Source organism: Labeo rohita, chromosome 24 (genome assembly GCF_022985175.1).
Source record: "Labeo rohita strain BAU-BD-2019 chromosome 24, IGBB_LRoh.1.0, whole genome shotgun sequence".
In the NCBI taxonomy this organism is placed as follows: domain Eukaryota; kingdom Metazoa; phylum Chordata; class Actinopteri; order Cypriniformes; family Cyprinidae; genus Labeo; species Labeo rohita.
In genome coordinates, this window is record NC_066892.1 from 5,931,088 (window position 1) to 5,948,273 (window position 17,186).

Sequence of the window (17,186 nt, forward strand, 5' to 3'; positions counted from 1 at the left end):
CTGTTTATTTATTTTTTTTTTCATTTTATGTAAAAAATTTGTTTCGCTTTTGTTTATTTCCTTTGTCGTCTTTGTGCTTGCTTTTTGTTTTATTTTGCTTTTTTGTTTGTCTTTTTTGCTTTTATTGTTTAGTTTTTGTCATTTTATGTAGACTTAGTTTTGTTTTTTTACTTTTGCTTTTCATTTTGCTTTTTCTTTGTCATCTTTAACTTCTTTTAGTTTAATGTTCTGTGTGCATTTTGTTTCATTTTGCAACTCCTTTATTTATTTTTTTATTTTAATATGAACTCAGTTTTAAGTGTTTTTTGTTTTTCTTTGTTTCCTTTTTCTTCTCTGTGCTTTTGTTTTTTGTTTTATTTTGTTTGTGTTTTTTTGTTTTATTATTGCTTATTTTGTTATTGCCTTTTTGTTTGTCTTTTTTGCTTTTATTGTTTAGTTTTTGTCATTCTATGTAGACTTTTTTCCCTTTTGCTTTCTTCTTTTTGCTTTCTTTTTTCCTTTTGCTTTTTTTGTCTTTAACTTTTAGTAATTTTGTTTTGTGTGTGTATTTTGTTTTATTTTGCTTTCATGTTTTTTTTTTCATTTTATGTAAACATGTTTAGAGTGTTTTGCTTTGCATTTCCTTTGTGTTTTTTGTGCTTTTGTTTTATTATTTTTTTTTGTTTGTGTTTTTCTTTTTCTTTTTGTTTTATTTTATTAGTTTTTGTTTTTGTTTTTATTTTGCCTTTGTCTTTTTTGCTTTTGTTGTTTAGTTTTTGTCAACTTTAAAAGAAAATATTTTTTCCATTAAAATTTGATTTTGCATTATGTATGTTTGTTTATTTATTTATTTATTGTGTTTTGGAGTGCAAAATTACATTGATTTGTGAAATTATAAAATATATCTCTTCAAATCATCTTTTTTTTCCCTCTGTCTCATTATTTGCAGAAAGATTCTGCTCCACCCATAGGCATGCACAGATCCAAATCCAAACATGAACTTAAGCTTCTGGAGAAAATTCCAGAAAATGCTGAAGCCACTGTTGTACTCGTTGGTAAGCAATTATAATCTGATTCTGAATCCTGTCATATCATAACTTTGAACCAGTCCTAAAGGACTCAAATAAGACCTCTTTAAGAATTGAAATAATCTGGAATTTGGAAAAAATATACTGGAAAAATACTGGAGCAAATTATTTCATAGGACAACAGAAATTTAAATGTGTTTCTGTGTTGTTAGGCAGTGTTGACTTCCTGGAGCAGCCCACTATGGCATTTGTTCGGCTTCAGGAAGCTGTAGAACTGGATTCAGTCTTGGAGGTACCGGTTCCTGTTCGGTTTCTCTTTGTGCTGCTTGGTCCTCCCAGCACCAACATGGACTACCACCAGATCGGACGCTCCATTTCCACACTCATGTCCGACAAGGTGAGAGTGATGGTTTTCGGTCACCACTACACAAGTGCAAAGATATGCATTGTTCCATGCCAAAAATTCAGACTATATTGCCTACATCCAGTGTTAACTTGATCTGATCTCTTTCCAGCAATTTCATGAAGCTGCGTACCTGGCAGATGATCGGCAGGATCTGCTCAACGCCATCAACGGCTTCCTGGACTGCAGTATTGTTCTTCCTCCATCAGAGCTGGGCGGCGACGATCTCCTGCGGTCCGTCGCTCACTTCCAAAGAGAGATGCTTCGAAAGAGAGAGGAGCAGGAGGTAGCCTTACTGTCCAAAGAGCCCAAGAGCCTTGAAGAGAAAGGTCTGCATTAACCTGTGTAGCGTTAGTCCCAGTTTTAGCTTTTAGCTTTTTTTCTTCTTTGTGCTTGTTTTTGTTCTTTTGTCTTTGTTGTATTGCTCTTGTTATTTGTGGTTTTTGGTTATTCTTTTTTTGCCTTTTTTTTTTGTTTTGTTTTGTTTTTTTCTTTGCTTTTATTGTTCAGTTTTTGTCATTTTATGTAGACTTCTTTTGTGTGTGTGTGTGTTTTTTCCCCCTTTTCCTTTTGCTTATTTCTTTCTTTTTTTGTTTTTTGTTTTTTTGCATGTGCTATGTTTGTCTTGTCTTGCTTTATATGTTTAGGTTTTTTTTCTTTTCTATGTAAATTTTTATGTAATTTTGTTTCAAGTGTGTTTTGTTTTGCTGTTCTTCATTGCTTTTGTCTTCTTTTTTTCTTCTTCTGTGTGGTTTTTTTGTTTGTTTTCTTTTGTTATTAGTGGGTTTGTTTTTTATTTAGCCTTTTTGTTTGTCTTTTTTACTTTTATTTAGTTAGTCATTTTATGTAGATTTGTGTTGTTTTTTGCCCTTTTCCTTTTGCTTTTTTGTTTGTTGTTATTTGTGCTTTTTGTTTGTTTGTTTTTCAGTTTATGTAAACATTTATTTTTGAGTGTTTTGTTTTTGCTTTTCTTTGTAGCTCGTCTTTGTGCTTTTTTTGTTTTGTCTTTTGTTTTTCATTTTGCCTTTTTGTTTGTCTTTTTGCTTTCATTGTTCAGTTTTTGTCATTTTATATAGACTTTTGTTTTTTACCCTTTTTCTTTTGCTTTTTTTTGCTTTTGCTTTGTTTGTTTTATTTGTGCTTTTTATGTTTTTATGTAAACATTTTGTTTTGAGTGTTTTGCTTTTCTTTATTGTTTTGTCTTTGCGTTTTTGTTTTGTCCTTTTTGCTTTTGTTTTCTTTTGACAATAGTGTGTCTTTTTTTGCCTTTTTGTTTGTATTTTTTGCATTTATTGTTTTGTTTTTGTAATTTTATGTAGACTTCTTTTGTGGGTTTTTTGGCCTTTTCTTTTTGCATTTTATTTTTCTTTGCTTTTTTTTTTTCTTTGCTTTTTTGTCAACTTTCACTTTTTTAATTTAATGTTTTGTGTGTGCATTTTGTTTTATTTCGCAACTTTTTCATGATTATTTCCCAAGTTTCCCATTTTATTCATAATATCCCATATTCTCTCTAAATCAGAGGCCTTGCTGGCACCCTTGAAACTGGAAGATGACCCTTTACGACGCACAGGCCGTTTGTTTGGTGGGCTGATCCAAGACGCCCAGCGCCGATACCCAAAGTACATCAGTGACTTCAAGGATGCTCTGAACCCCCAGTGCATGGCTGCTGTCATCTTTATTTATTTCGCTGCTCTTTCTCCCACAATCACATTCGGAGGCCTTCTAGGTCAGTTACACTACCGCTCTCCATTTCATCTGTACTCTTACTGACAGAAATATATGTTTTATATATATTAAATGCAATAAAAGGGAAATTATAAAGGTTAATTTTGTTATGAAAAAATTACAGTTCTACCATTGTCAATACAAGATTTCATCCAAAAATAAATGTAAATCATAGCAGTGCCACATTGAATACACACTGTAATCAAAGCTAAAGGCAGTGTTTTTAATCAATTTAATTAGTAAATTGCTTCAAGAACTGACTCAAATGACTTTAAATGGTCACGATCAGTTATATAACAAAAGGTTATCACGATACAAACAATCAGTGACTCTGATCCTGATAAGTATTTTAGATTACTTGTGCTTGAATCCCAGACAGTGTATGTGTCCGACCTTTCTGTTCAAAAATTCAGTCTTGTGTGTACAGGTGAGAAGACCGAAGGGCTCATTGGTGTGTCGGAGCTGATTGTGGCCACATGTATTCAGGGTGTGGTGTTCTGTCTGCTCGGGGCTCAGCCGCTCCTGGTGGTGGGCTTCTCTGGACCAATCCTGGTGTTTGAAGAAGCCTTTTTCTCTGTGAGTTTATAATACAGTTCTTTAAACCAGATTCTCTACCATAAATATGCTAAGGATAAGTTCACCCAAAAATGAACATGGAATTTTTATTATATGTTAATATTTACACTGTCATTCAAAAGTTTGGGATCAGTAAGTTTTTTTTTTTTTTTTTTTTTTTTCTTTCTGCTCATCAAGGTTGCGTTTATTTGATTAGAAATACAGAAAAAACTGTAATATTGTGAAATGTTATTTTTATTTGTCCTTTATTTAGCCAGGAGAATCCCATTGAGACTTCACAGTCTCTTCTTCCAGGGAAACCTGAACTTATTGCAATTTAAAATTATGGTTTTCTATTTTAATATACTGTAAAATATAATTTATTCCTGTGATGCAACGCTGAATTTTCAGCATCATTACTCCAGTCTTCAGTGTCACATGATCCTTCAGAAATCATTCTAATATGCTGATTTATTATCAGTGTTGAAAACGGTTCTGCTGCTTAATATTCATATAATATAATATTCATTGTGTTTTTTTTGTTTATTTGTTTTTTTGTTTGTCTTTTTTTGTTTTTATTGTTTATTTTATCTAGACTTCTTTTATGTTTTTGCACTTTTCCTTTGGCTATGTTTGTTTGGCATTTTGTATCGAGTGTGTTTTGCTTTTCTTTTCTTTATGTGCTTTTTTGCTTTGTCTTTTTTGTTCTTTTTTTTATTTTGTTATTAGTGTGTTTTTTGTTTTTGCCTTTGTTTTTCTTTGTTCTTATTGTTTACTTTTTGTCTTTTGTGTTTTTGCACTTTTTCTTTTGCCTTTGTTTGCTTTTGCTTTTTGTTTGTTTGTCTTATGGGCTTTTTTAAAAATTTTTTCTTTTCATTTTATGTAAACATTGTTTTGAGTGTGTTTTGTTTTGCTTTTCTTTATTGCTTTTGTCTTTGTGCTTTTTTTGCTTTCTTTTTTTGATATTTTTGTTTTCTTTTTGTTTTGTTTGTTATTAGTGTGTTTGTTTTTATTTTGCCTTTTTGTTTGTCTTTTTTGTTTTTGTTTACTACTTGTCATTTTAAGTAACTTGTGTTTTTTGCCCTTTTCCTTTTTTTCCCTTTTGCTTTGTTTTCTGCTTTTGCTTTGTGTATGACTGCAATTTCATTTTTGCAACTTATTGCAATTTTTTGTCCTTTTTGTTTTTGCTTTCTTTTTGTTTTTGTTATTAGCGTTTTTTTATTTAGCCAGATATTCATTCTAATATGCTGATTTATTATCAGTTTTGAAAACAGTTTTGCTGATTTATATTTATTTGGAACCTGAGATACTTTTTTCAAGATTTGAATAAAATAAGAACAGCGTTTATTTAAAATAGAAATGTTTTGTAACAGTATACACTACCGTTCAAAGTTTGGGGTCAGTAATTTTTCCTTATTTTCTTTGTTTGAAAGAAATTAATACTTTTATTCAGCAAGGATGTATTAAATTGCTTATATTGTTAGAAAAAAAATTCAGTTTTGAATTCTGCTCTTTGTAACGTTTTATCCATCAAAGAATCCTGAAAAAAGAATCACAGGTTCAAAAAAAATTTAGCAGCACAACTGTTTCCAACATTGATAATAAATCGGCATATTAGAATGATTTCTGAAGGATCATGTGACACTGAAGACTGATGAAAATTCAGCTTTGCATCACAGAAATAAATTCTATTTTAAAGTATATTAAAATAGAAAACTGTTATTTTAAATTGTAATAATATTTCACAATATTACTGTTTTTATGCATTTTTGATCAAATAAATGCAGCCTTGATGAGCAGAAGAAACTTTTGAATGGCAGTGTAGGTTTTCGAACGCTAAATGTGTATCTGCTAAATTGCATATGCTGACATGAATAAATAACTAAATTATCGTCTGTCCTTCTCCAGTTCTGTAAGAGCAATAATATGGAGTACCTGACAGGTCGGGTTTGGATTGGTTTTTGGCTCATAATCATCGTGGTGGTGATGGTAGCCTTTGAAGGCAGCTTCCTGGTCCGATTTGTCTCTCGTTTCACCCAGGAGATCTTCTCCATCCTCATCTCTCTCATCTTCATCTATGAGACCTTCTCAAAACTGGCCAAGGTAGTTTAGATCATCTATTTTGATTGTGTTTGTATGCATATATGATCATGAAGCCCTCCTGACCATTGATGTTTCTCACAGATATTCCAGGAGCATCCTCTGAGACGCTGCTCTGCGACAATTGTTGATGTAAACAACTCAACGTACAACTCAAGCATGGAGGATGTCACTTTGAATCCATTAGCATTGAACAGCAGTACACCAGGGACGGTGAAAGTAGTTGGTGAACCTAATACCGCTTTGCTTTCCTTGGTGCTCATGTCTGGGACCTTTTTCATTGCCTACTACCTGCGCAAGTTCAAAAACAGTGCTTTCTTTCCTGGCAGGGTAAGAGGCTATTTGATCAAGTCACCTAATGTTGAGTTATTAGAACATTACAAAAGTATATTTGTCATCTTCTGTCTAAAAGAAGTCCACCGTGGTGTTTTCTTACAGCTAAGAAGAGTTATTGGAGATTTCGGAGTTCCTATTGCCATTCTAATCATGGTTCTGGTAGACTACAGCATTCAGGACACATACTCACAGGTGAGAATGGATAGTTGTCAATTAGCAGATGATTTGATCAAATTAAAGACAAATAAAGCTAGCATTATTATTATTATTATTATTATTATTACACATAATTCATGTTAGGGACCCTATGTATTAAAATGTAGTGCATAAACTTTCACTGTTTGTGCTGTGGATATCTCAGATTGTACAGTTTGTTAAAGAGCGATGTGATGTTGCTTATTTTAAGTAAAAAAAAAAAAAAAACATTGCATGCTTTGTATTTCAATTTTTAATTTACGTTTTTGATTTTCTTTATTATTATTTTGCATTATTTTATTTTTTTGTTATTGTCATTTATGTATTTTTAATGCTTCACCCTTTATAATTTATTATTTATTTTATTTTATTTTTTTTTATTCATTTTCTTTATTTTATTTTTTTATTTACTTTTTATTATTATTATTATTTTGCATTATTTATTGTTTTTGTTGTTGTCATTTCTGTGTATTTAATGCACCACTCTTTATAATTTATTTTTTTAATTTACTTTTTGGATTTAATTTATTTTTAATTCATTTTCTTTATTATTTTGCATTATTGTGTTTTTTGTTATTGTCTTTTAATGTATTTTTAATGCTCCACCCTTTATAATTTATTTTAAATTAATTTTTGTATTTACTTTATTCCTTTATTATTTTTCTTTATTATTATTTTGCATTATTGTTTTATTTGTTATTGTCATTTGATGTATTTTTAATGCGCCACCCTTTATTTTATTTACTTTATTTTCTTTATTTTGTAATTAATATTCTTTATTATTTTCATTTACATAATTTTGTTTATTTTGCATTATTGTATATTCTTGTTATTGTAATGCTCCACCCTTTATAATTTATTATGTTTTATTTCATTTTACTTTTTTTAGTAGTTTTCTTAATTATTATTTTTCTATTCATTTTCTTTATTATTATTTTGGATTGTTGTATTTTTTTATTATTGTCATTTCTGAATATTTAATGCTCTACACTTTATCATTTTTTTTAATTTACTTTATTTTTTTTATACATTTTTCTTTATTATTATTATTATTATTATTATTATTATTATTCATTTTCTTTATTATTTTGCATTATTGTGTTTTTTTTTATTGTAATTTAATGTATTTGTAACGTTCCACCCTTTATAATTTATTTTTATTTTAAATTATTTTATTTACTTTATTTTTTAATTTTCTTTATTTTGCATTATTGTGTTTTTTGTTTACGTATTTTTAATGCTCCACCCTTTATTATTATTTATAAGTTTGTTTTTTTTTTACTTTAATTTTCTTTATTATAATTATTAATATAATTTTATTTAATTACTTTACTTATTACTATTTTATTCACACATGTATTCTGTATTTTTATTTATTTTTTAAATTTGTTTTTATTTATTTTTTTACAGAAACTGAGTGTACCCCATGGTTTTTCAGTGACTAGTCCTGATAAACGAGGTTGGATAGTCAATCCTCTGGGCACTGATGGTCAGTTCCCCATCTGGATGATGTTTGCCAGCATCCTTCCGGCTCTGCTCGTCTTCATCCTCATATTTATGGAGACTCAAATCACAACGTGAGTCCACTTGCCATGTTTTATCTCGTCATAATGATGATTACAGAGCTCAAAAATAAGGACATTTGCCCCAAGCTTAAAATATGTTTTTAGGATTATTTTTAGCACGGTATTTTTGAGCCAGTAAAGAAATCTTTGTTTAACACGATATGTGATTTTGCAGGTTTACAGGTTTTTAATTTGTAATAAAGCTGTTATATATGACAAAAAATTGAATCCCTGATTTATGGTACACATCATGGCAGTGTTAAAGATGCTCTCTCTCCTTCTAGGTTGATAGTCAGTAAGAAGGAGCGAATGCTGGTCAAGGGTTCTGGTTTTCATCTGGATCTGCTGCTCATCGTGACTCTTGGCGGCACCAGCGCTCTTTTCGGTCTGCCATGGATGGCCGCGGCCACCGTGCGTTCTGTAACCCATGCTAACGCGCTCACCGTAATGAGCAAAGCCGTCGCGCCAGGAGACAAACCTCGAATCCAGGAGGTCAAGGAGCAGAGGGTGACCGGGTTACTAGTGGCAGTACTTGTAGGTGGGTTTCAACAATTACTGATTCCAGCATTATCCTTTTAAATGCATCCTCATTGACACAAACTGCTGATAACATAATAAAAATCAATAAATGGACTATTAAAATTTTGTTTGCTGTAGGTCTGTCAATAGTAATCGGTGATCTGCTTCGTCAAATCCCCATCGCTGTGCTGTTTGGCATCTTCCTGTACATGGGTGTGATGTCACTCAATGGAATCCAGATGACAGAACGGATCCTGCTGCTGCTGATGCCTCCTAAATACCATCCCGATCACACCTACGTGCGCAAGGTCGGGACACCAGTCTGTTTTTTTGTTTATTAGTAAAGAGAATTTTGGTTTGTTGTTCCCTTAAAAAGGTACTGTTGTGGTAACATGGTATTAGATAGTTCACAGAAGTCTTATGGGTGGCAACAACACAGAGGGTAAAACTGGTTTTTGTCGTGTTCCCCAGGTGCGGACGCTGCGAATGCATCTGTTCACTGCGATACAGGTGATCTGTCTGGCTATCCTATGGGCGGTCATGTCTACTGTGGCATCTTTGGCTTTCCCGTTCGTTCTCATCATGACAGTCCCCATCAAGATGTTTCTTCTGCCACGCATCTTCAGCACTCGCGAAATGCAGTGTGTAAGGATCTTTGCATGCACAAAAAGACACATACAGGGACATTTTTTTTCATGCTTTTACTTATTTATTGCATTATTAAACTTTACTGTGACCGTAAATACATTTATGGTGTTACAAAATGTTACATTTCTGTTTCAAATAAATGCTGTTAATTAGCATGTTATTAGAATGTTAACATGTTTGTAGCATGATTAGCATGTTGCTAGCATGTTTCTATCATGATTAACATGTTATTAACATGTTGAATGTTTTTAGCATGATTAGCATGCTGTCAACATGTTGGTAACATATTTCCAGCACGTTTTTAGCATGTTGTAGCATGATTAACATGTTACTAGTATGTACCTAGCATGATTAAACATGTTATTAATGTTTTAGTGTTAGCATGTTGTTAGAATGTTTCTAAGATGATTAGCATGTTTTAGCATGATTAGCATCTTGTTTGCATTTTTCTAGCATAATTAGCATGTTGCCAACCTGTTGCTAATATTTCCAGCTTGTTTTTAGCGTGACTAACAAGTTGCTAGAATGTTTCTAGTATGATTGACATGTTATTAATGTTTTAGTATATTAGCATGTTGATAGCATGTCTCTGGCATGACTAGCATGTTTCTAGTAAGTTGTCAGCATCATTAACATGTTATTAACATGTTTTAGCATGTTAGCATGTTTCTAGCATGATTAGCATGGCGTTTGCATGTTTCTACCATAGTGTAGTCAACATTTTGGTAGCATTTCCACCTTGTTTTTAACATGTTTGTAACATGATTAACATGTTGCTAGCATGATTAATATGTTAACATGTTTTTAGCATGTGTAGCATGTTTCTAGCATGACTGACATGTTGCTAGCATGTTTCTAGCATGATTGGCATGCTACTAGCATGTTTCTAGCATGATTAGCATGTTATTAGCATGTTTCTAACATAATTGGCATGTTGTCAATATGTTGGTAATGTTTCCAGCCTGATTTTAGCATGTTTCTAGCATGACTGGCATGTTGCTAGCATGTTTCTAGAATGATTGGCATGCTACTAGCATGTTTCTAGCATGATTAATATGTTAACATGTTTTTAGCATGTTTCTAGCATGGCTGACATGTTGCTAGCATGTTTCTAGAATGATTGGCATGCTACTAGCATGTTTCTAGCATGATTAGCATGTTATTAGCATGTTTCTAACATAATTGGCATGTTGTCAATATGTTGGTAACGTTTCCAGCTTGTTTTTAGCATGTTTCTAGCATGATTGGCATGCTACTAGCATGTGCATAGCATGGTTAGCGTGTTGTTAGCGTGTTTCTAACATCACTGGCATGTTGTCAATATGTTGGTAGCGTTTCCAGCTTGTTTTTAGCAGATTTGTAGCATGATTAACATGTAACTAGCATGTTTCTAGCATGATTAACATGTTATTAACATTTTTAGCATGATTAACATGTTGCTAGCATGATTACCATGTTAGTAGTATGTTTTTAACATAATTGGCATGTTGCTAGCACATTGATAAAATGTATTATTTCAGAAAATTCAGTCTTGGTGAGCTTACGACAGTTCTTTTTGAATTTTTAAATGGTAAAATAAAAAAAATAGTAATTAAATATAAATTTAGTAAATATTAAATGTCTAAAAGTTAATTGTAATATTTGACAATATTACCATTGTAGTTTTTTTTTTGTTTGTTTGTTTATCAAATAAGCCTTGGTGAGCATAGAAGACTTTTTTTTTTTTTTTAAATAATCTTACCAACTCTGTACTTTAAAATAGTAAAATAATTACTAATTATTAAATGAATTACTTAAATTAGATATCATTAGTAAACAAAAAAATCTATATGAAACTGCTTTCACAACCCATTTTACCACCAAAATAATATTTTTATTTTAATTTCTTTTCCTATTTATTTTATTTCAGACAGAGCAAGTACATTTTGTCCTTTGGATTAATGTGCACAGATGTACCGTGCACAAAAAGATAAATTAAGAAAGTAAAATAGGTCATTTTCAAAAATCATGTCGACTAATCCTGTTTGTGTGGCTTCTCTCTTTCTCTCTCTTCTCTCAGTTGGACGCTGATGACGCAGAGCCCACTTTTGACGAGAAGGAGGGACACGACGAATACACAGAGATGCACATGCCAGTCTGAGCCACGACCGCAGCTGTCCGTCTCTCACTTGTCTTCCTATCAGTCATGCTATTGGCCAATAGGACAGTTGCTTTAAAAACCTTGACAAACCAAATCGCACAGCGAGTCTCGACATGCTGTAGAGGTGAGAATAGCATTACGTGGACCTGAGACTCATTTCATTTGTATTAGAGAGCTGCTATCACACCGTTTAGCCTTAAACAAGTCTGTTTGTCGCCTATAAGGAAAACGAATGTACCTTATGGGGTTAACTGGACGTTTTTAGCACCATTCAGGGCCCATGCAATATTACATGTAGTTTGTAGTGAACTTTAATGATCAAAAAAAAAGACTGCCAAGGTCCATTTCATCATACTCTGTATGCACGTCTGCGCTTTTAATAGCTTTCCTAGCTGATCCCAGCTTACATTAACACAATCAACAGTATTTCTTTGTTGCCATCCGATCATGACTGTTTTCTCTTTCAAAATTCTGTCTAAACAGGATACTCTTCTCTATAATGAATGCAAGTCACATGAAACCCTGTATGTTTTAAATTGACTGTTACATGCAAATGATTCATTCAGAGTGAAAAAACTCTGTTTTTGAGGATGTATTTGGTGGTAAATGGTCTCGAGGGATTTTAAGATGCCTTTTAGCTCGGATGGATGCACTAGTGACCTACTTTGGAGTCTTGAAACCAATTTCAAAAATCTAGTGTCCCAAAATTTGTAGCGTTTAGGGTTCTGATTTAGCTTATCGTGACTTGTTTATTAAAAAAACTGGTATTTTTGACCACATTTTTAACGTTTTTACACATGTATTGTTGAATTAACACTAAAACAGTAGTCTGTTCTTTTCAGTACCAGCACACAGCATAGATTTTGATTTATTTACTAATTATTTATTTGTTTAATGGGAACTGTGTTATTTATGTAAGTTTATGAGGGATTTTACCACCGAATTCCTGAATAATATCACTAATATTTTTCTCCATCATTCACAAATATCTCACTTTTTGGATTCCTACAGTGAGTTAGACGATAAATCTGCACTAATAAGATTGGATTCAATACACTTTCGCTTGGAACTTATTAATCTGGTTGCGGTTAAATAATTCACTGAAGCATGTGTTGTGTTTGTTATTTTAGTATTACCACACAGGTTTATTTCTGTATTTTTTTCACACTATTGTGCTTTAAATGAAACAAGTGCTTTATATCTTTCTTACATTCCAGATTATGATTCCAGAATCGGATGCGTGTTAGGATCTTTTAATTATAGGAAGATATTACGTTAGTTTTTTTATTGCTTTGCGCTGACTAATGACATATAAAGAGTCAAAAGTAAATCGTGTAGACGTTATTTTTATTCAGCTAGGAATGGGATAGACGTTTTATGTCATTATTTGAGCGTGCGGCGTGATTGGATCAAGAATATTTTTATAAAATGTTGTCTGTGTTGTCGTTTAGTACATCAGGACCATCAGCACATTGTACTTTGTCACGGTTGTTTATCTTTGACATTCCCTCTGCCCGTGTTCAGCGAACGGTTCCAGGTTTGCGTCTAGACACGTTTGCACCCGCAGAACTCTGGGAGATCTGATCGTAGAGCCGTGCTTTGAGGTTGTGTATGAATGCAGGCAGGATTATGGTTGCGTTCTGTGTTGCTACAGTGTGAATGCTCAGCAGCACTTGTTTGTAGATGGTATTTATGGATGCTTCATCATGGGGTTTGACTAAAGGTTAATGTTTGAACATTGTGGTCATTTTAACGTTTGCTGATTTTATGTACAAAAGCATGACCTGGTATTTGGCAAAGGGAAGTGAGGGTCATTTGCCATCTGTGCGCATTTTATGCATTTTGTTTTTACTTGTATGTTTATTGGATATTTGATTATTCAATGTTCCTCTGTACATAATGCAATATTTACAGCAAAATCCAAATATTGCAAATAAAGTTGATTTTTCTATTTAAATCGGATATTCATATCTTTTTTTATTTTTTTTTATTTTCTTGTTTGTTTGGTTTTTTTTTTTTACTGATTCTGTAGCAAAGCTTTTTTTAAAGAAATTATTCTGGAAGGATGCATTAAATTTTTAAAAAGTGGCGTCAAAGACATTTATAATGTTACAAAGGATTTCTGTTTTAAATAAATCCTGTTCTCTTGAACTTTAACTTTCTATTAAAAATGCATAAAGCAGCACAACTGTTTGCAACATTGATAATATTAAGAAATGCTTTTTAGCAGCAAATCAGCATATTAAAATGATTTCTGAAGAATCATGTAAGGAAGACTGGAGTAATTTTAAAATATTTTAAAATAGAAAATAGTTATTTTAAATTGTATTTTTTTTTATCAAATAATAAACCTTAAAAAAAGCTAAAACAAAGACAAAAAGTTCTTATTTAATCAGTGATTTGTACACATCATGCCAGGGCTCCACATGGACAGTGACTGTTTTAGAGAATGTTTAACCTGGTTTTTGGGTAAGCAGATATTTGCTGTAGTTGTTTAAGTCCAGATGGGTTAAAGATGGCTGTGCTGCTGTGGTTCGTGCTGTTCTCTGCTGGAGTCGTACTCGGTGAAGCACAAGAGTCCTTTAGCAAACTCCCAGATGTCTATAAGAAAGGAGTGGAGCTGGCATTACGTGAGATCAATGCCCATGACAGCATCAGGAACCATTTTCTGTTCTTTGAATCTATTCATCGGGCAGAAATTAAGGTAAATCCATTCTTCTTTTTAATTATTCTCTTTTCTGAAATCTGTCATTTGTCTTTCTTGTCTATATATCTGTTGTTTGTCTCTGTTGTTCACATGTCTGTCGTTCGTCTTTCTACTTATCGTTTGTCCTTCGTCTATCATCTGTCAATCTATCATTTGTCTGTCAATCATTTGTTTATTTATCATTCATCTGTCGTTTGTCTATCTTTCGTCTATCTCTTTAATCTGTCAGTGTATCATCCATCTGTCTGTCGTTTATCTGTCTGTCTGTCTGTCCATTATTTGTCTGTCTATCGTTTGTCTGTCTCTTTCTTATATCTATCATCCTTCTGTCTATCATCCGTCTGCCTGTCTGTCGTTTGTCTGTCTATCTATTGTTTGTCTATCTCTTTCATCTGCCTATCATCTGTCTGTCAGTCTGTCTGTCTCTTTCATTTATTGTTCGTCTGTCTCTTTCGTCTGTCTGTCTATCAATCATCCATCGGTCTATCGGTTGTCCATCTGTCTATCGTTCATCTGTCTATCTATCGTTTGTCTATCTCTTTCATCTGCCTATCTGTCTGTCTGTCAGTCTGTCTTTCATCTCTTTCATCTATTGTTTGTCTGTCTCTTTCGTCTGTCTGTCTATCGTTCGTCTATCTATCATCCATCGGTCTATCGGTTGTCCATCTGTCTATCGTTCGCCTGTCTATCTATCCTTTGTCTGTCTGTTTATCGTTTGTCTATCTCTCTTTCGTCTGTGTGTCTGTCTGTCTGTTCATCTGTCCATCTTGTTATCTATCGTTCGTCTCTTTTTCATCTATCATCCGTTTGTCTGACTATTATCTTTCTGCCTGTCTATTGTTTGTCTTACTATCATCTGTCTATTTGTCTATCTATTGTTCGTCTGTCTATCAATCGTTCATCTATCAGTCTATTGTTTGTCTATTGTTTATCATCTGTCTTTGTATCTATCGTTCATCTATGTATGTCATTCATCTATCTCTTTCGTCTGTCTATCATTAGTCTGTCTATCATTTGTCTGTCCATCTGTCTGTCGTTCGTTCATTCGTCTGTCCATCTGTCTATCGTTTGTGTATCATTTGTCTATCTTTCGTCTGTCTGTGTACCATCCATCTCTTTAGTCTGTCTATCTTTGGTCTATCTAACATTCATCTATCGTTCGTCTAAGCATCTTTGTCTGTCTGCCATCTGTCTGCCTGTCTATCATTTGTCTGACTTTCATCTGTCCAACTTTCATGACCATTTGTCTATCAATCGTTCATCAGTTGTTCATCTATCGTTCATCTGTCTATCGTCTGTCTATCTATCGTTCTTCTGTCTGTCTGTGTACCATCAGTCTATCTCTTTCATCTGTCTATTGTTCATCACTCTTCTGTCCATCTCTCTATCTGTTGTTCATCTGTCTATTGTTTGTCTTTTCTCTCTTTCATCTATCATTCATCTCTCTTTCATCTATCTTTTGTCCGTCTATCGATCTCTTTTGTCTATTAATCATCTGTCTGTCTATCATCTACCTATCTTTCATCTGTCATTCTTCTATCAATCACTTGTCTATCATTCATCTGTCAATCTACTGTCTGTTTACTATCTATTGTTCATCTATCATTCATTTATTGTTTGTCTATCGTTCATCTCGTATCGTTCATTTGTCTATGTATCTATCTTTTTGTCTGTTTATTTATCATTCATCTGTATGTTTTTCAGTATTTATTTATTGTTTGTCTGCCTATCTTTCGTTTGTCTGTTTGTTCATGTCTATTTATCTATATGTCATCTGTCTGTCTCTATCATTCTATCGCCTGTCTGTCTGTCTCTATTATCAGTATCTCTATCTAAAGTACAATTTAAATAAGCCAAACCCTAAAGTGACAAATATGAATGTAATATTAAGTAATGATAATATTTTAACTGATCTGAAATATTTTATGTTTGTGATACTTAACAAAATTTCACGGCAGAATAAGATTGTTTTTCCTAATACAATCGCATGTAGATTTTTGTTGCGTAACATCCCGAAGAGTAGGTCAGAAATTTCAAAGACTCCTGATGCCAAGTTGTTTTTAGGTCAGAAATCAAACATGAAAATCTCTTGTGACCCAACAACAAAGTAGATAGAAGTGAGCTGCAGTGTTCTGTGAAAAATGTGGAAACGTTCTAATCATTTAGATGAATATCTATCGTCTCTCTATAGACAGGGTTTGTTGTCACCCACATCTACCATAACTTTTATCTGAAAGCCACCAAGTGCAAAAGAGGAACTGAGAACGCAGATACAACCACATGTCAGTTCAGGAATGATCGGGTAAGTGTGATTTATATCATGTGAATTTAAAGCAAATATGCATTTCAAAAAACCAAAGTCTAATTTTTCACAGTTGTATGTCAGAGCAAAACAAGTCACTTTTCTTTCAGAAATGATTCTAATATGCTAAGTCAGCCTGACTTATTAACTTTTCGTGCTTTTTTTTTTGCTATTTTTGCAACTGATGCAATATACGCTATCATACAAAGTGTTACTAGTTTGAATAGAGACAATATAGTTACATTTTATTGGTGGAAATATTAAGAACTACAGTGTATATATAAAGTGTCGACACCACAGCACTCAGAATTAAATATGGATTAATTTCCTTATTCTTACTGGCACAATTTCTGTATTCCTCCAGCCTCTTGTTGACTGTGTGATCTGCTACAAAATCTCTGCAGGAGAAATTGATGATAAGTCCAAACCTTATTTAAACTGTATGCATCGACAAATGCTTTCAAAGGTATTCCCTCTTCACATTCTTTATTCTGATGATAGATTCATTTCATTACCTGGAAAAACTTTTGAACTTATAATAATTGTCAGACGAATGTCCATTTAGCTCATCCAAAAATAAAAATTTGCTGAAAATGTACTTGCCCTCAGGCCATTCAATATTTGTATGAGTTTGTTTCTTCATCAGCAAAGATTTGGAGAAATGTAGCATTACATCACTTGCTCACCAATGGGTCCTCTGCAGTGAATGGGCGCCGTCGGAATGTGAGTCCAAATGGCTAATACAAACATCACAGTAATCCACATGACTCCTGTTTTAAGTTTAAAAACACATTCACACTTCACAAGATGTTAATTGATAGACTAGAGTTGTGTGGATTAATGTGATGATTTTATCCGCTGTTGGACTCTGACGGAACCCATTCACTGCAGATCCACTGGTGAGCAAGTGATGTAATGCTATATTTCTCCAAATCTGTTCTGATTAGGAAACAAACTCATCTTGGATGGCCTGAGGGTGAGTTA

At 32.9% G+C, this 17,186-nt stretch overlaps 1 protein-coding gene across 4 annotated transcripts in view; it reads left to right on the forward strand.

The window, feature by feature from the left end:
• Nucleotides 1-13,150, forward strand: part of slc4a2b (solute carrier family 4 member 2b) — a 53,060-nt gene extending 39,910 nt beyond the window's left edge. For all 4 annotated transcript variants that reach the window (XM_051097921.1, XM_051097922.1, XM_051097923.1 and 1 more), the window contains 13 exons: nt 929-1,034; nt 1,220-1,404; nt 1,523-1,739; nt 2,930-3,136; nt 3,563-3,711; nt 5,599-5,793; nt 5,875-6,120; nt 6,229-6,318; nt 7,732-7,898; nt 8,171-8,424; nt 8,544-8,713; nt 8,877-9,050; nt 11,113-13,150. In XM_051097921.1, coding sequence (XP_050953878.1) covers nt 929-1,034; nt 1,220-1,404; nt 1,523-1,739; nt 2,930-3,136; nt 3,563-3,711; nt 5,599-5,793; nt 5,875-6,120; nt 6,229-6,318; nt 7,732-7,898; nt 8,171-8,424; nt 8,544-8,713; nt 8,877-9,050; nt 11,113-11,193 — 2,241 coding nt within the window. In that variant the 3' untranslated portion in view covers nt 11,194-13,150. The remainder of the gene's footprint in view (nt 1-928; nt 1,035-1,219; nt 1,405-1,522; nt 1,740-2,929; nt 3,137-3,562; nt 3,712-5,598; nt 5,794-5,874; nt 6,121-6,228; nt 6,319-7,731; nt 7,899-8,170; nt 8,425-8,543; nt 8,714-8,876; nt 9,051-11,112) is intronic.
• The last annotated feature ends 4,036 nt before the right edge of the window (nt 13,151-17,186 follow it).